Raw genomic sequence first — 20,083 nt, 5'->3', positions numbered from 1 at the left:
TGAACTCTGTTTGAAGCACGCCGGACCACCTTCCCCTCGCAGGGACGCTGTAGTACGGAAGCCGTTGCCTGACAAACAGTACACGCAGCAAGTAAGCAAGATTATGTTTAAGAAATGCTTTTAAAAAATCGATTCTTGGACATTTTGGATCGATTCAGAATCGTAATAAATAAGAATCGCGATTCGGACGTGAATCGATTTTTTTTTTTTTCCCCCCGACACCCATAATAACCAGGGACCTGATGTTGAGTTTTACTTTGGCTGCGTTGCGTCAGGAATGCTTCTCCAGATGTACAAAGACAAACAACTTCAGCTATGTTAATGAGGACGTGGTCTCAGTCTGAAGCAGACTGTGATGGCTGGAAATGGCGTGCATTCTCAGTGGTACATCTTCAAAGAAATTGGCATCTATACTAACATGGATGCATGTCTCTTTATTGCGATGTGGTGCACAGCAGTCAAGAAAGATGTGGATCACTGCTGTCGTTACTACTGTTACCACTGTGCTGGCTCGGGGTTGGTAACGTTAGACCTTACTTTTGTGAAGCCTTGAATCGAATTGAATCGTGGTCATGAGTAACAGCTACAGCTCAGTGGACGTGATTTGGCTGTGCGTATCATTATACAAATAATGAATGTTTATGAGTTCAATGGTATGAGTATTTCATGAGGTGAAAGCTGGAACATACCATTCAACGAGGCAAATTAAATATTTGTTCCATTGAAATAATGTAAAAACATTCATTATTTGTATTATAACGGCTAAAATAGATCCTTGTCATTTGATATTTTATTAATTTATAAAGGACAGAAAAGGGACTTACATTTTGGTGTTCCACTGTAACGTGTAGTCCAGTGATGCTGTGCACTGACTTCGGACTTCCATTAAAAAAAAAAAAACACTGTGTAGTTCCTCAGTCCAGCCAAAAATACATCAGTGTTTCAAGTGAACAGGTCTTCATGCATCCAGACAGCTTACAGCGGATTTTTTGTGTGTGTGTGTGTGTGTGTGTGTGTGTGTGTGTGTGTGTGTGTGTGTGTGTGTGTGTGTGTGTGTGTGTGTGTGTGTGTGTGTGTGTGTGTGTGTGTGTCAGCATCAGTTAGCTTAATCAAATCATCATGTAGTTGCGCCACCCCCACCCCCCGCGCGTGCGCGCACACGCAACCGACTTGGTCGACTGTGCACGTTCTCAGTGCAGCGAAAAAAAAAGCGTCAGAAATGAGTCCAGCTTTTCTTTCTTTCTTCCTGCTCACAGCCTCCAGGCAGCACAGTGGATTAGTTTTTGTGTGTGCATACACAACGCGCACACGTGCACAACATGCGCGCGTGCGCAATCGCGTGTGTGCGCATGCATGAGGACACACGTGCATGTGAGAGTGCAATGGTACCAAACGTATGGAACCAAATCTGCACTCTAAATGGAACCAAGCCGCACTCTATATGTAATGCAACACAAATCCATGTCATGTGACATACAAAGCATGAATTAAATGACAAGGATCCACTCAGCCATTATATAAAAATAAATATACTTGTAACTTTTTGATTTCTGCAATGTTGTGCTTTTTTAACATCTCATGGATCTGAACTGGAGTTAAATGTCTCTTACATTATTCAATATTTTTATGTATCTTAATAAATTTTGTGAGTACCATGATGGGTGCAATAACTGCTTGTTACCTTTATCATTTAGAATGTAGCTTTAATTTTTTACAGTATTTAGTTTTTAGCTGTTATTTAATTAAAATTTTCAATGAAACATTATATTGCCATAATAAAATGATGATTCACTTTTTTGCTCACAGAACTGTTGAGGCGTGTCCATGTTTAATCCATTAATATTGAATACAATTTTGTAGATCATTGCATTTTTTTTTGTTCCAAGTGCAATAGTTGTTCTGCCTGGCAGAGTGTTGTTGAGCATTTTGCCAAAGCTCTTTCAAGTTTTATATAACACAAAAACGGCCTAATTTACTAAGATCCCGTATAACCAGGTAAATTGCATGGGCTTTCCAAACTTCTGTGCATTGGTTGGAGAATGTTTTATGGGAGATTTACTAAGTATTAATGTGCAAATGATTGTAAGTGGTGACATTACGTAGACAGCAGTAAGTGAGGCTTTTGCACCTGTTAATGACCATAAGGGCAAAGTAAAATTAAATCAACCATTTGCAACTATGGTGCATCCGGAAAGTATTCACAGCGCTTCACTTTCTTCACATTTTATGTTACAACCTTATTCCAAAATGGAATAAAGTCCTTTTTTTTTGCTAATTTATTAAAAAAAGGGAAAAAAAAAAGACTCACATGTACATCAGTATTCATACCTTTTGATCAGTAGCCCGTTGATGCACCTTTGGCAGCAATTGCAGCCTCAAGTCTTCTTGAATATGATGCCACAAGGTTGGCATACTTATCTTTGGGCAGTTTGCCCATTCCTCTTTGCAGCACCTCTCGAGCTCCATCGGAATGTTGTTGTTTCATCTCACCCCCCCATCTCCCCCCGGGAAAGCAGACCTGCACACACTTTTCCAGTATGTATACCGTTGGGTGCAGGCGCAAGGCCTCCAGGAGATTATGCTGCTGACGCTGAGCTCTCCTTTGCAACCTTGTCCTTTGTGCCACCAGATGATGTGGTCACTTCATTTGAACTGGTTCAGGAGACACTGCCTGAGGAGCTCCAGCCTGTGGTCGACTACTTTGAGGACACCTTCATGGGCTGACCAGGTAGGAGAAACCGCAGGGGTCCAGTTTTCGACCTCGCTATCTGGAATGTATCAGCCAAAAAAACAGGAAGGGCTATGATGCAGAAACAGCAGCATAGAAGGCTGGCATTGCTGTATAGCTGCTAGTGTCTGCTGTCACCACCCAAACATCTGGGTGTTCCTGGATATACTAAAGAAGGAACAAGCAATGGACAGAGTCGTTATCCAGCAGTTGGCAGCAGATGAACCTGCCCCACCACAACGCCGTGTACCAGGATACCACCTGCAGATTTCAAACCACTGTGGCCGACGACCAAGGGAGAGATGGCTTGGACTTCTCCGTGGTATTGCCTACAATTTGCAGCTATAAACAGTGTCCTACAAAAAAGATTTTTTTGCATATTTGAAAAGACTCATTAATACAACACTTTACATTCCAAATTGTGAAATAGTCATGTCAGTTTTTCATGGTTGTTTTGTAAATATTTTGTTGTTACAAATAAAGTCCCAATAGTTCAGCACAGTCTTGTTTGAACCCTGTGTGGTATCACAGAATTTGAGCACTTATGGGGACAACCGGTCCCGTTGCGTAGCATATACACACCATAAGTTCACACTGCTGTTTTGTTTTCAGATGCAGTCACCAAAGCAGTTGCGAAATGTCCATTTTTGTTTTTTTTTTCGGTCCCCAGTGGAGAAAGGAAGACGAGGCAAATGGGAGAAGTTGTGTCGGTTAAGTGTTAGCCGACACAGCAAACCAGAGTAGCTACGTTCTCTCGCCTGCAAGACCGCCTCGACACGTTTGAACTCCGGGTCATAAACAAACCGCAACGCATGTCCACTTTCCACCACATCATCACTTTTTCTTTGCATTTTCAATTTGATTGTGTGTAATTTGCCCAAAATCTCAGAGAAAGTGGCGTGTTTCTGTCCCCAAAAGTAGAGAAAAGACGTGATATGCATCATATTTTACTCCTTGAGGCCTCGCTCTCAAGTGAGACTGGCTGCTCAATAAAACAGGAATATGTTTTGTTTATATTTACTGTTGTACAGTAGTGTTCAGAATAATAGTAGTGCTGTGTGACTAAAAAGTTTAATCCAGGTTTTGAGTATATTTCTTGTTGTTACATGGGAAACAAGGTACCAGTAGATTCTCACAAATCCAACAAGACCAAGCATTCATGATATGCACACTCTTAAGGCTATGAAATTGGGCTATTAGTAAAAAAAAAGTAGAAAAGGGGGTGTTCACAATAATAGTAGTGTGGCATTCAGTCATTGAGTTTGTCAATTTTGTTGAACAAACAGGTGTGAATCAGGTGTCCCCTATTTAAGGATGAAGCCAGCACCTGTTGAACATGCTTTTCTCTGTGAAAGCCTGAGGAAAATGGGACGTTCAAGACATTGTTCAGAAGAACAGCGTAGTTTGATTAAAAAGTTGATTGGAGCAGGGAAAACGTATATGCAGGTCCAAAAAATATAGGCTGCTCATCTACAATGATCTCCAATGCTTTAAAATGGACAAAAAAAAAAAAAAAAACAGAGACACGTGGAAGAAAATGTAAAACAACCATCACAATGGATAGAGGAATAACCAGAATGGCAAAGATTCACCCATTGATCAGCTCCAAGATGATCAAAGACAGTCTGGAGTTACCTGTAAGTGCTGTGACAGTTAGAAGTTGCCTGTGTGAAGCTAATTTATTTGCAAGAATCCCCCGCAAAATCCCTCTGTTAAATAAAAGACATGTGCAGAAGAGGTTACAGTTTGCCAAAGAACACATCAACTGGCCTAAAGAGAAATGGAGGATTAATTTGTGGACTGATAAGAGTAAAATTGTTCTTTTTGGGTCCAAGGGCCGCAGACAGTTTGTGAGACGACCCCCAAACTCTGAATTCAAGCCACAGTTCACAGTGAAGACAGTGAAGCATGGTGGTGCAAGCATCATGATATGGGCATGTTTCTCCTACTATGGTGTTGGGCCTATATATCGCATACCAGGTATCATGGATCAGTTTGGATATGTCAAAATACTTGAAGAGGTCATGTTGCCTTATGCTGAAGAGGACATGCCCTTGAAATGGGTGTTTCAACAAGACAATGACCCCAAGCACACTAGTAAACGGCAAAATCTTGGTTCCAAACCAACAAAATTAATGCCTCGCAGATGTGAAGAAATCATGAAAAACTGTGGTTATACAACTAAATACTAGTTTAGTGATTCACAGATTGCTAAAAAAGCAGTTTGAACATAATAGTTTTGAGTTTGTAGCGGCAACAGCAGATGCTACTATTATTGTGAACACCCCCTTTTCTATTTTGTTTTACAAATAGCCCAATTTCATAGCCTTAAGAGTGTGCATATCTTGAATGCTTGGTCTTGTTGGATTTGTGAGAATCTACTGAATCTACTGGTACCTTGTTTCCCATGTAACAATAAGAAATATACTCAAAACCTGGATTAATCTTTTTAGCCACACAGCACTACTATTATTCTGAACACTACTGTATGTACAGTTTGAAAGGTAAATACGATATAGTACTAAAGAAAACATGCACAGGGGGAGGGGGGGAGAGATAATTGGGAAAAGACCAGGGGTGACATGACTGGGAGTAAATGCCTTAGAACCATGAGGAGTGTCGGTGCACAGCCATTCTCAGATCTCTCCATAGATATTCAATCACATTCAGGTCTGGGCTCTGGCAGGGCCCCTCAAGGACATTCACAGAGTTGTCCTGAAGCCACTCCTTTGATATCTTGGTTGTGTGCTGAGGGTCATTGTCCTGCTGATGTTATGTGCTGACGCGGGTTGAGGAGCGGACCTGCGTCTGACTGAACCCAGTGCTAAATAACCAGAAAGCGGTTCCAAAAACAAAACATTTATTTCCCTTTCCGTGCAATAATTGTGTACAACATAATATATAGCTTATCTGGTGGAGTGAAGGACGGCGCGCTCTCCAGCACCCAAAGGGATCGAAGCCCGGCGCTTCTGGACTCAAATTCACCGCCAAACACCCCCCAGGTGGACACTACAAACTGACTCTGTGAAGGATAGAAGAGGTGAGGTAAGTCAACAGCTACAACTAATATCCTTCAAAGGCACACGCTATCAGCAACACATTCAGGTCTGACTTTAAGCTTTATGTAAATGAGCAGCTTCTCACAACAGGTGGAGGATCATCAGTCCGCACGCCACGGCCGTGAGAAGCGAGCTGCACAGTTCTCATCAATGTTCAAATATACTGCGTAACAAAACACCAAATTACTATTAACACTTGTTCAGACAATCAATCACCTCTGATGTGTGCTGACAGCATGTGTCCCTCACCCGTCCTCCTTCACAGGCACGATGTGTCAAACCCAGGCGCGGTCCTCAGCGTCTCACAAACGAACGTCACAAGGTCAAGTTCCCGGCAATTCTGCTTGAACCACTCATGGCTTAAATGCAGAACGCCATCTAATTATCTGCTTCAGCTGAAAGTCCTTAAGTCTGCACGTGAGCATCATCCACAGGTGCTGCGAGTCATTAGGCCTGCACGTGGACATCCTCCACAAATGCAGCCAATAATGTTGATGAGGGTGAAGGATTCTTCTGCCAGCACCTTCTCCACAGACAAAAACCAGTTTGCATACCACCTGGAGAGCAAAGAAAAGAAAACAACACAAAAACATCCAGCCAAACCCCCCAACAGACAACAGCTGAAAGATGAACCGTCACTCCAGTCTGAGGTCAAGAGCGCTCTGGAGCAGGTTTTCATCCAGGATGTCTCTGTACGTTGCTGCATTCATCTTTCCCTCAATCTTGACTGGTCTCTCAGTTCCTGCCGCTGAAAAACAGCTCCACAGCATGATGCTGCCACCACCATGCTATATTGTAGGCATGGTGCCTGGTTTCCTCCAAACATGACACCTGGCTTTCACGCCAAAGAGTTCAGTCTTTGTCTCATCAGACCAGAGAATTTTGTTTCTCATGGTCTGAGAGTCCTTCAGGGGCCTTTTGGCAAAGTCCAGGTTGGCTGCCACGTGCCTTTTACTAAGGAGTGGCTTCCGTCTGGCCACTTTACCATACAGGTCTGATTGGTGGATTACTGCACAGATGGTTGTCCTTCTGGAAGACTCTCCTCTTTCCAAAGAGGACTGCTGGAGCTCTGACAAAGTGACCATCAGGTTCTTTGTCACCTCCCTGACTAAGGCCCTTTTCACCCGATCGCTCAGTTTAGACGGGCGGCCAGCTCTTTGTGGCTCAAGATAATCCTGTCTACAGACAATTCCTTTGACTTCAGTTAATTCTGTGCTAGGACCAATTTTATTCACTTTATACATGCTTCCCTTAGGCAGTATTATTAGACGGCATTGCTTAAATTTTCATTGTTACACAGATGATACCCAGCTTTATCTATCCATGAAGCCAGAGGACACACACCATCCCTTAGTTATGCTGCTATAGGCTTAGACTGCTGGGGGGTTCCCATGATGCACTGAGTGTTTCTTTCTCTTTTTGCTCTGTATGCACCACTCTGCATTTAATCATTAGTGATTGATCTCTGCTCCCCTCCACAGCATGTCTTTTTCCTGGTTCTCTCCCTCAGCCCCAACCAGTCTTAGCAGAAGACTGCCCCTCCCTGAGCCTGGTTCTGTTGGAGGTTTCTTCCTGTTAAAAGGGAGTTTTTCCTTCCCACTGTCGCCAAGTGCTTGCTCACGGGGTCGTTTTGACCGTTGGGGTTTTTACGTAATTATTGTATGGCCTTGCCTTACAATATAAAGCGCCTTGGGGCAACTGTTTGTTGTGATTTGGCGCTATATAAATAAAATTGATTGATTGATTGACTTCATGCTTGGTTTGTGCTCTGACATCCACTGTCAACTGTGGGACCTTATATGTAGACTAGGGCAGTCACAGTTATTACAGTATTCGCCAATCGCGATCATTTTTCATATTCGTGAATATTTTTCATATTCGTGATTACCGTGAATTATTTATTTTATCCACAAAGTTGCATAAAACGACTCCGAATCTGATGTCATCATGCTGTGCCAGCAGCAGCAGCCGCATGCAGCGTCGCAGCCTCACTCACTCCGTTTCCCTCTTGTCTTGGTCGGATTGTTGATGAGGAGGTTGTGGTTCCAAAGCCAGATACCACAGCACCGCTGTGGATGCATTTTGATTTTACGCCTAATGATAAGGGAGAGCCCAGTAACGTGGAGGAAGCGATATGTAAACTTTGGCCTAAAAAGTGCTGGTCAAAAGCACACTCTCACAAGCGCCACTAGCTAAGCTTATGGCAAGCTAAAAGTGGTCACTCTTGTTAAGGCCGAACAATTTTCCAGTTTCCTGGTATTTTGTCTTAGTATGTGCGCGGCTGACGTGCTTGATGAATTCCTGCACAAAAAGTAGTTCCCAGATAATTGTGATATATTCCTGTCAGATAATGAGTATATCTAATCTAAATCAATTCTAAAATTTGCCATTAATAAAATTATAAAGATAACTTTAGTTTTAAGATTGACTGTAATAAATATTTAAGAAAGCTAAAGTTTATGAGCAACTTCACCTGTTATTGCTGAAGCACATTGTAAACATTGACACTAGGCATGGGCCGGTATGAGATATGGACAGAATGACAACTGTGGGCAGAAATAGCGCCATTTCACGGTATTATGTGTAGCTTTAAAATGTGCTTTAACAACATTATGGCTATTTGCATATGAAGCGTGCGTGATTTAGGTGCACTAATTGACGCGATGTCTACCGCTACGAGCACTATACCACTGATAAATTTAGAAAAAATACCAAAATGATGAGTCACTCTTTTAGACATGTACCATCTGCCCCGTGGGAAAGATGGCTTACTTGCTTACGGAGAAACGTGTCTGGAATAACGTCCGGAACGCCGGATGCTCAGTATTTGCCCAGCTTCACCAAAGTGCTTGGAATAGATGTATTTGTCCTTCTTGACATGTTTGTGGGAGACATTTTGTCGACCACAAGCATGACTCAAGTCCACCGCTTGTACTTCTCAGTGGTTTCAGAGATGGGATAAAGTTTACTCCTTCTATGTAATCCTTTGCGGGTAGCTTGAATCGCTCCGAGTCCGATGCAGGCCATTGCTACGGTGCTTTGTTGCCACTGTTTTTGGCTTGAAGGGCTATTCCACAGAAAATAAAACGAAAAAGCCCACTTGGTCCTTTTAGACGGAGGGAAAAGTTTAGTGCAGGCTTCGCCTCTTTCAGTCATGATGCAGAGCTAGCTAATGTTAGCTGCCTGTTTGTAAAGGCACCTGTCTCTGAGGTGTGCACCAGGGGGAAGGGCAGCAGCGGCCGCCTCTGCTCTGCCTGTCAAGAATTCTCATCACCCGCTCATACCGTAGGGAAGGTATAACAGAAAATTTTAGTGGTTTTGATACCTTGGCTTTTTGATACTACGGTATCCCGTGAAATCGGTTATCGGCCCATGTCTAATTGACACGATGGAGTTTGATGTGGAAGAGTTCAGAAAGACACATTTGGAATGTTTTGATTACCATTTACAGTTGGCGATTGAAGACTTGGGTGTTCACTTTGTGTTAAAGTCAGAACAAGAAGCTGCACTGTGTGTTGCCCACAGCAAGATCCAGCAGCATCTTCTCATTTCAGCATATCACAAGCTAGTGGCGCTCGTGAGAGAGTGGCGAAAGTAGTCTGGCGAGTTCAATCTGTGGGCACGAGCTATCCCAAAATAGCAGAGATGTCGGCCCATTGAGAGCAGCACTCTGAGCAGGGTGGGTCAAAAGTAGAGATAGGTATTGGGAACCAGTTCTTTTCGGGTATCGTTAAGAAATGATTCAATCCACTGACATCAATAGGATTTTGCTTAATGATTCCCTTATTGGTCCTTCAGAGTGGCTGTTCTTTTTTTTTTTTTTTTGGTGTTTGTCAGGATAATGATCATTTCTCTACATTGATTACAGACCTTGCAACAGGTCTGTAATCAACCGTTTCTGCAGCGTGGCTTTGCTTTGAAGCTTGAATCAATGGAACAGTGCTTCAATCTGCTGCTTCGTTGGTTCTTTGTTTTATTTCACTTTATCTTAATTTTTTCCTCCCGAAAATCCTAAAGAGCATATGTCTGAGTAATATTTTACCTTTTTTATGCTAAATCAACCTTTTATGGTCTTCTGAAACAGTTGATAGATGTATTTTATAACTTAAAAACCAGACCGATGCTAACGCGTTAGCATCTCAATGGCGTTTTCAATGTTAAAGTTAGCATCAAGCTGTTCACATCTTGGCGCGTTTGTGTGCATTTTCTGTATAATAATTAATGGCTCAGCGTTTGTTGTCATAAGACTCAAAAGCATTACAAATTGTATTATTTATTTTTATTTATATATTAATAATAGCAGCAACAACAGTAATAACTAATAATGCTACAATACAATTTTAGAGAAAGAGACAAAAAAGAACCTGATAAAACAAAACACAACAGAAAATATAAAACCAACTAATAATGAACATAAATATAGAAATACTACTGGAATGAATTTGAATAAGGAAAGTTGCCGTTTTTTTTTCTCACCAAAATGGATGCTGCACTCACTGCAGTTTATTGTCTGGAATAGCCCCAGTTTGCATTTCAGAGCTTCTATAATTCAAACATTTTCATGCGGGTGGTGTTGGGGGGTAATTTGGGGTTTTAGCTTTTTTTTTTTTTTTTTTTTTTTTTTTTCTCTCCACCACTTTCATCCCTGAACATGTCAATCGTGAGTCACATTTATGCGGATTAAAGTCACTAACTGAGACTCCTGTCTTGTTGCGAGAAAGAAACGAGAATCGTCCTCCGTTCTGTTCGCGCAGCTCTCTGCCGAGTCAAGTTAGAAGTTAGGTCAAGTTAGCTAGAGTCCAGTCGGAGGTAATAACCTCAGAGCGAAATGCTGTTTAAATCAAATGACACCTCTTTCCAAATGTTATAATACAAACAAATTGATCAAAAAATGTTTTTTCCTCCCAAAATGAGACGTCCTGCTGTGACATGCAGCAGCTGGCTGAGCTCATCTCAGAGTTATGGCGAGATATTCATGCCAAAATGTCTGAAAGGAAATGCTTTTGACAAAAACTACGGATTTTATTTATGTCCAGAGATCAAGGATCCGGTGACCAATTTAAAATGTTGTTGACATAGAAAACCTGTAAAACCTACTTTTAGTACACAGAAAATTCACAAGAGGTATCGATAAGATCGATAAGTAGAATCGATAATGGCATCAATATCAATTAAATCTTATCAGTAGTCATCCCTAGTCAAAAGTGGTAACAAAAAAAACTTGAAACAACATCTGCAGACCCACCACCCACAGCAATACGCTGAACTTGGAAAGACCACAACACCACAATTGCCAGCCGGTCCAACAGCAGCTGGTGCATCCCGTCAACTGGCTCTTGATGAATGTGAGTTTGGTTCAATGCTTGCCCTGTTGCAGCAGATTGATCACAATAAATCCTCTTAAGGAATGAAGAAGATACTAATGTTTTTCTATTTTTCTTGATGTTCAAAACATCATTAAATTGCTCTTATTCATTAAAGTGTACAGTACAGCACAGAATGTGTATAATTAAAGCTAATTGTACTATGATAATAGACTATAAAGAAGGAAAAAAGAAAAAAATAGTATATTCGTCAATCGCAATTATTTGTCTGACAATTAATCGTCTCCAGAAATTCCTAATCATGACAGGGAGACAGGTGTATGTCTTTCCAAATCATGTCCAATCAACTGAATTGACCCCAGGTGGACACCAGTTAATCTGTAGAAACATCTCAAGGATGATCAGTGGAAACAAGATACATCTGACCTTAATTTTGAGCTTCATGGCAAAGACTGTGAAAACTTCTGTACATGTGATTTCCTAGTTGTTTTTTTTTGTTTTTTTTTTATTTAATAAATTTGCAAAAATCTCTATTTTTTTCCCCACATTGTCATTAAGGGGTATTGTGTAGAATTCTGAGAAAAAAGTAGAATTTCATCCATTTTGGAATAAGGCTGTAACATAAAATGTTGAAAAGTGAAGCGCTGTGAATACTTTCCGGATCCACTGTATTTAACTTCAAACCCGCACTGATTTTCTAAATTTTTTTCCCCACGCTTCTTTGTTTGCAGATGCTTCAGAGTTTGTGCACATTTTTACACATGCATACCTTTGGTAAATCAGGTACTTGTTTAATACTTCTTTGATGTATGTCAAGGTGGACTGCACTCAGTGACACAGTCTCCAGTTAAAGTGACAGGAATGAAACGGAATCAAGTTGTTGATGCTGAAATTAAATATCTGTATTCTAAGGTGCAACTGTGATACTGCCAGTTAATGTCCTGTATTCTGAGCCAACCTGTGTGGCTATAAAACACTGTCTTATTTGTTCTATTGTTGTAGGCGAGCAATGGCGACTTGGCAGAGGCTGTGGCTTTTCTGACAGAGAAGAATGCAAAGGTTCCTCAGAAAGATGAAACAACATATTACCAGACTTCCCAAGTGCCCAATGACAGATATATCAGTGTGGGCAGTCAGGCAGACACAAGTGAGCAGCAGACTTACTCTACAGTACACAAAATCATCATTTTAAAACGGGTTATGTACCATCCATGACCATGAAGAACCAATGTAATGTGAAGAGGAAGTATTTTTGTGTCTTGTGTTGTAAAAGTGTAGAAATTACTCCTAAAGTATGTAGTTTGTGTCATAATGATGGCACTATAAAATAACTCAGCCACATGGGGTGTGCAGCCAGTACATTCTGAGTGCCGGTCCCAAGCCCGGATAAATGAGGAGGGTTGCGTCAGGAAGGGCATCCGGCGTAAAACAAGCCAACCCAACTATGCAGACTCAGAATCGAATTCCCATACTGGATCAGTCGCGGCCCGGGTTAACAACGTCCGCCACCGGTGCTATTGCCCAACAGGGTGCCGGTGGAAATTGGGCTACTGCTGGGCAAAGACGGCGACGAAGAAGAGGAGGAAAACATTGATGCGTGTGGTTGGTGTGACAGAGGAAGATACAGAGGACAGGGTGAGATGGAAACGATTGATCTGCTGTGGCGACCCCTAAAGGGAACAGCCGAAAGACAAAGAAGAAGATAAAATGTGAAAATGTGTTGGGGTAGTATTTACCCAACTCATGTAATTATATATGTCAATCTTATTTGGAAGTTGATATTTCTGAAAACAGCAGTAACACTGTGAGACATTCATGTCCAGTCTGCCTGTACATGCTGATAAGGGTGTGTTTGAGGGGGATTTTAACATTCATATTCAGAGTTCAGTATTTGTCCACTTATTTGGGACAATTAGAAAAGCTGGTGTGCTCTGTTATATTTTCTGAGTCGAAAGAAATAATTATGTGGTTATTGCTGCAGGTGTGATTGACCTGACTGGGGACGATAAAGATGACCTGCAGAGAGCTATTGCCCTCAGCCTGGAGGAGTCCAACCGGGCATTCAGGGAGACAGGCATCACTGATGAGGAGCAAGCCATCAGCAGGTGCTTCCAACCATGACTGACTAAAAGCAGTGTTACTCGGAAATTATCAGCTGACTGTTGACCTTAATATGAATGAAACGGTCCACAATAACCATTGATGGTCACAAGGGATGAAAACCTCAATCAGAATATCTGCACTTATTTAGGCTAAGCTTTGATCGATGTGCAATATCCTATTACACAAAGAGAAAAATATCACCCTGTAAAAGAACAAATGAGATTCTAATACTACTGGATGAGTTTGGACAGCCCCATACCAAGCACAATGAGCAGTTATCTGCTGTTTTTGTTTTGACCCAGAATCCGTGGTGATGCAAGAGAATTTTAAGACATGTTTAGTATCTCCTGATTGTAGAGATGTTCATCGTTGTCGTTTGTGTTGCACCGTCTTCCTTTCATGCAGAGTTTTGGAGGCCAGCATAGCTGAGAATAAGGCGAGTCTGAAACGGACTCACACAGAAGTATGGAGCGATTCACCAAACCCTCACGACAGGAAGAGGATAGACAACTCTCCTGTGGGGCTGAAAAATGTTGGCAATACCTGTTGGTTCAGTGCTGTCATCCAGGTAGGTAATGAATTTCAGACTTCTTTCACAAACTGCAGGGAGCTCTTCTACACTGATCACACAGTGATTGCTGTTAGTCTACATTACACAGCAAAGAAGTGTCTCTTAAATGTTTAATGTTCACATAACATTTCAGCCCAGATGTCACAGGGTCCGTCCACACGGAGACAAGTTTAGGCATATCTGCAAAAGTTTTGTATCACACCGGCACTTTATCCACAAGGAACTGCCTTTACAGAGCCTGATAATACTACTTTTTGAAAATTTGTCCCAGTCTGGATGAATGGCCAAATGCTGCATTTGAATTTTTCATCCAGTGTGCAACTTTTGTGAAATGATGATGATATAGCCCCACCTCTCTAACGTCAGTATTAAGCCTGGCCGCAAGACGTTACGTAACAACAACGACGGCCTACAGACCTGTGTTCATGTTCCAGAAGCTACTGAGCTTATTGGGGCTACTACAGCGAAATCTTCTGCTCCGACGAGCAGCAGACAGTCACGTCTTGTAGTTTAGTCTATTCATAATTGGTGATGGGTATCGAGAACCGGTTCCTTTCGGGTATCGTTAAGAAATAAGTCGATCCACCGACATCAATAACCTTTTTGCTTAACGATCCTTCAGAGTGGCCGTTGTTTTTGGGGGGTGTTTGTCAGGAAAATGATCATTTCTCTACGTTGATTGTAGACCCTGCAGCGGGTCTGTAATCAACTTTTCTGCAGCGCGGCTTTGCTTTGAACCTTGAACCAATCGAAGCAGTGATTCGCAGATCGAAGCAGTGCTACGATCTGGTTCTTTCGCTGATTCATTGTTTTATTTCGCTTTATCTTAATTTTTCCCTGCTAAAACCCTAAAGAACATGTCTGTGAGTAATATTTGCCTTTTTTATGTTAAACCAACCTGTTATGGTCTTCTGAAACAGTTGATAGATGTATTTTAGAACTTAAAAACAGGACTAATGCTAACGTGTTCGCATGTCTATGGCATTTTCAATGTTAAAGTTAGCATTAAGCTGTTTGCATCTCAGCACATTTGTGTGCATTTGTTTTGGCTTAGTGTTTGTTGTCGGAAAAGAGTTGAATTGTAATTTTTTTAAATTTATTTTTATTCTTACATTAATAATAATAGCAACAACAACAATAATAGTAATAATAACTCATAATAACTAATAATGCTACAATACAATTTTAGAGAAAGAGACAAAAAGAACCTGATGAAACAAAACAACAGAAAAGATAAAAACCAACTAACAATGAAAATAAATACATACATATAGAAATAAATGTTCCCTGTGAACACCTAGTGACTCTTACACCTCCACTTCATCCCTGTTTTATTTAGGTTTAACAACAGTTTGTTTCGGTCAAACCATATTTTCAATTTGTTAATTTCTTCAGTGATTTCCTCCAGAACTATCTGCAAAGCTAGAAAACTGCTGCATCCTAGTAAGAGCAGAATGCTACTGGAATGAATTTAAATAAGTTGTGTTTTTTTTCTCACTCACTGCAGTTTAATGTCTGGAATAGCCCCAGACTGCATTTCAGAGCTTCTAGAATTCAAACATTTTCATGCGGGTGGTGTTGGGGGATAATTTTGGGTTACAGCTTTTTTTTGTTTTTCACCACTTTCATCCCTGAATATGTCAATCGTGAGTCACTTTTGTGCAGATTAAAGTCGCTAACTGGGACTCCTGTCTTGTAAGAAAGAAACGAGAATCATCCTCTGTTCTGTTCAAACAGCTCCAAATGCTGTGCGGCTCTCTGCTGAGTCAACTTGGAACGATAGAGTCCAGTAGGAATTAATAACTTGAAAGCGAAACACCATTTAAAGCAGCAGGCTGAGCTCAGCTCAGAGGTATGGAGAGACATTCATGCCAAAATGTTTGAAAGGAAATGCTTTTGACAAAAACTACAGATTTTAATTATTTTTATTTATGTCCACAGATCAAGGATCCAGTGACCAATTTAAAATGTTATTGACATAGAAAACCTGTAAAGCCTACTTTTAGTACACAGAAAATTCACAAGAGGTATCGATAAGGGAGTTGATAAGGAATTGGATCGATAAGCGGAATCGATAATGGCATCGACATCAATAAATTCTTATCAATACCCATCCCTATTCGTAATCCAGTGTGACTCAAAGCAGAGGTTCATCTTCGTCGTCTTTCCCCAGTAGCATCTCAGCTTCTTTGCTTCCTTTAGCATTTCTGTTAACTCATAAACTTTAATTGCATGCTCCACGTTGTCGGCTTAGTTTTTTTTGTTTGTTTGTTTGTGGGAGCATTACAGTGCTGTCTAGCATATATATACTGCAGTGTTTTCGGTCATTTTCAGTGGTTTTGTGTGTACGGAGATACTTTTTGAAGCAGTGCTGTGTTTATGGAACACTTTTTAAAAAGGACACAGAAAAAGATTGTATAGCGAGAGTCCTGTTTCCATGTGGATGAGGCTACAAAGTCTTTTCTTGTTTGCTCCAAAGCTGATAGTGGAATTTGGAGTGAGCTAAAGTCTGCTAGATGAACACTGGATACACCATCACATGGTGCTGAGCTGCTGTGTGTGTAATGTAAGAAGTCGCTGCTTACTACTGCCAAGTATATTGAAAGCACACCGATAGGAGTAAACAACTTTGTATCTTCCTACCTGACTTAACAAATGTTGATGGGCTTTTTTCTCCCCACGTGCAACAGAAAAATGAAACTGACTCTTAGCAGTGAGAATTAATGTATTGTAATGGTGGCCACTGCTTTGAAATATTTATCATTTGAGGCCAAAATATGTGCCTTTTTCTGTCCGAAAATGTTCTTTTTCTTTTTTGCCCTCCATCGCTCCAACAGAGGGACACAGAAATGCTGTTCATGTGTCCGTCCAAAACGCTTTACTCCCTATAACAGTTGGTCTAAGTCACCTTCAGAGATGACTGACCTTGACCTCATTTTGAAGGTCATAGGTCCTAAAATGTCCGCAACACTGTACTGTCAATAATGGTTCACATAAATAATGCTGGTTTACCAAATTGGGAGCAGGGATACATCTCTTGAAGGTCAAGATGAATGGCTTCACCTTGTTTTGAAGGTCACAGAGCCAAAAATTGTCTGTGTACAATGAACACTGACCTCTGTAAATTTCCAGGGATTTCATTTGCAGCAGTGATGCATCCCTTGAAGATCTAGGTCAGGTTTCTACTTCAGTACTGTAGCCTTCATGCCTTTTTCACTTAAACCTCCACACCTTTTCCAAACCAATAAAATCACAATTGTGCAAAAATTGTTCCTGGTTGCCATTTTTCCTAATAAAATTCTGTAAATTGGTCTCCACAGTGATTATTACAATACAATTTGAAGTTGCTTTGGCACATTCTTATTATTATGACATGGCTGCATGAAAATATTGCCCACTCACAAATAGGGATAAGACTACACACATTCCTGTGATAAGGGACAATGCCTTTGGGCCAATATCGCATTTTATATGAAGAAAATACACAGTGTGATTATAAGGACAAGAATCTTTGGTGATGCATGGTGTCCTTTACATTGTAGTGCATGTAATTTTTATTGTATCACTATGAGTAACAGGATATACATGTTTGAGTTACTTCATGCAATGGGAGAAGGAGTCAGCTTTAGTTGCTCTTTACAGATTAGAGCTGGTAGAAGTATCTAAGTTTAGTTGACACGCTTTTGGCAAATTGTAATTGAACTGCAACTTTATTTATTTTTATTTTATTTAAATTTTTTAGTTCAACAACTGAAAAAATCGGACTGGGCCAGGTTTTGTTCTAGTTTGTGCCCATAATTTGGAAACATTTCAGCAAAAATAAATTGGCGGAGCACACACAAAGTTGGTTCCCATTTAGAACCAGAAAACAGCAGGACAGTTGTGACCATGCTGAGTTAATGAGTGTGCATGAGTGTTCTACTGCTGCAGCACTTCTGGCTCAAATTGGTAGGAATCCAGGCTGGTTTGCTGAAGTGCATTTTGATCCACCAAATAACAGTTTGAAAATTATACTTTTTTTCCCCAGGTATGTTATATTCATCTTAAAGAGTGCAAGTTGTGTATATTGTTAGTTGTGTATATTTTTTCCTGTGTGTTCATCTGTCTGTCTGAACAAAATATCTTCAAAATTTTTCATTTGGTGTCACCCAATCTTGGTAGAATGTTCAGCCAAAGGCAAAGTGATTTGGAAAATTGGTTAAAAGTAAAGTTTGCAGGTCACGGTCCTGTAAACTTGGTTCAAATTCCAGCCTGACTGGAAAATCAGTAAGGGCCCTTGGGCAAGGTGCTCTGTGTGTAGTGAGTACCTTGTATGGCAGCATCCTGACATCGGGGTGAATGTGAGGCATTATTGTAAAGCACTTTGAGCATCTGATGCAGATGGAAAAGCGCTATATAAAATGCAGTCTATTTACAGTCAAAATTGGGCCCCATTAGAATGGCTATTCTCAGGTTAGCTAAAGATACAACTGTGGCTTCCATTTAGCATAAATATGAAGTCATATATCACTTTTCTTTCTGGCTGTTTGTCTGTGCTGCTTTAAAACTGTTTAAAAATGGTAATTTAACTTTTAGGGTAAACTATAAATGGACCACATTCTGGAGTAGCATGGCTTTGTTTACTGAATCGGGTAATAGTGAACTTTGACTGCACACATGCGTGTTAATGATGCTGATTTGGCTTATTCAGGATCATAAATGAGTTTGGCGCCAATATGATTGAAGTGGCTGACTGCCCTGTGTTAATCAAGGATGAAGTTCAGTTTTGGACAAACATAGTAAAATTTAAAATACACACAGAACCATATATGATGGTGTCTGTGAATCCCAAAGATTTGATTTGCATCACTGTGTAATATGGAGTATTTCACTCTCTTTGTGGTTCACAGTTATATTTGACACCACTACGTTTGTCATTTTTGCATTCACTTTTACTTGTCCCTGCTTTTTCCCTTTTTGGTTTCTCTTTTTTAACCACAGTCTCTGTTCAACTTGCTGGAGTTCCAGAGGCTGGTGCTCAATTACTCTCCACCAGCCAGAGTCCAGGACCTGCCTCGCAATCAGAAGGTGAGTGGCCCTGCCCCTCCCACCAGGTCTTCAGCAGACAAGAACATTGCTATGGCAGTGTTGCGTCTTTTAATACCATTTCATTTGGTCCTCTCTGTGTGTGACCTCTCATCTGTTCTGTTCAGATCATAGCTTATCTCAGCGCGCAGTGCTTTAGCTTTAAGGGTTTGACCCTCCTCAAATTTGAGAGCCGCCATTGAGCAGCTGTGTGATCTTGCCTTAAGCTTGCAACAGCTTAATGTTTTGCCCTGATTGTTTAACACATTGCTCTACTAGCTGTGATGACCACAGCTGGTGTGAAGTATCTGAAGGCTTAGCACGCACCGCACATGTGTGCATTGATGCTGGAGTTCAACAAAGTTGAAATCCTCCTATTTGTTTAGCCGCTGCCACACTGTAGATGTCAGTATGTTCCTTTTTGTGCTGCAAAACATTATTAAATGCTGTTACACTGTCCATCAAATCTTAGGGTATGCTAACAGAGTAGCATTAGTTCAACATCAAGACAAATGTCTGCATCTTAGCAAATGTTTCACTGTAAAATGTCATACACCTGTGCGGATTTCAGTTATTGTTTCTGTTGTTCTAAACAGGAACACAGGAACCTGCCATTCATGCAGGAGCTGAGGAACCTTTTCTCCCTCATGGTAGGGTCCAAGAGGAAGTATGTGGATCCATCAAAAGCTGTAGAAATTCTCAAAGATGCCTTCAAGTCCAGTGAATCACAGCAGGTAAGCCTGCCAAACCCTGTGCAACATGACAGCATTTCCCTCAGGGTGCAGTAGCAACACCAGATTATGATCACCAGACCACACAAAAGAAAGTTTAAATTAATATTCAGTTAACTTGTATAGGGAATTTTAGTTGAAGTTAAAGGTCTTCGTGCTGGGGTCTGGAAGAGGCATGTGGTGTTCACTTTTTCCTTGTACCTGAAATATTTATTATTACCTGTGACTGCTTTTTATTGCCTTGTCTTTTCAGCCAGCTTCACCACGCCATTTAATCATACATCTACTGACTCAGCTCTGCTGAGTCTGAGACATTTAACCATCCTGAGCTATAACTATTAATCCTCAAGAAGATCGGACAGGAGAGACAGACACAGTATCGAGCAATGATTAGTCTTTTTATTGATGTAATGGTCACGGTGTTATGACAAATGTACAAAATTGTTCTGCTGTTCTCCTAACATCAGCAGTTGAACTGAACTGCTGTCTCTGATGAGGTTAAC

At 40.9% G+C, this 20,083-nt stretch overlaps 1 protein-coding gene across 5 annotated transcripts in view; it reads left to right on the top strand.

Annotated features, from left to right (window-relative positions):
- usp25 (ubiquitin specific peptidase 25) overlaps positions 1-20,083 on the top strand; it is a 102,289-nt gene that overhangs the window by 27,196 nt on the left and 55,010 nt on the right. For all 5 annotated transcript variants that reach the window (XM_034178937.1, XM_034178940.1, XM_034178939.1 and 2 more), the window contains exons 3-7: positions 12,114-12,258; positions 13,093-13,216; positions 13,620-13,782; positions 18,766-18,852; positions 19,446-19,583. In XM_034178937.1, coding sequence (XP_034034828.1) covers positions 12,114-12,258; positions 13,093-13,216; positions 13,620-13,782; positions 18,766-18,852; positions 19,446-19,583 — 657 coding nt within the window. The remainder of the gene's footprint in view (positions 1-12,113; positions 12,259-13,092; positions 13,217-13,619; positions 13,783-18,765; positions 18,853-19,445; positions 19,584-20,083) is intronic.

This window comes from Thalassophryne amazonica, chromosome 9 (genome assembly GCF_902500255.1).
Source record: "Thalassophryne amazonica chromosome 9, fThaAma1.1, whole genome shotgun sequence".
Classification (NCBI taxonomy): Eukaryota; Metazoa; Chordata; class Actinopteri; order Batrachoidiformes; family Batrachoididae; genus Thalassophryne; species Thalassophryne amazonica.
This window is presented reverse-complemented; position numbering and strand designations above follow the sequence as displayed.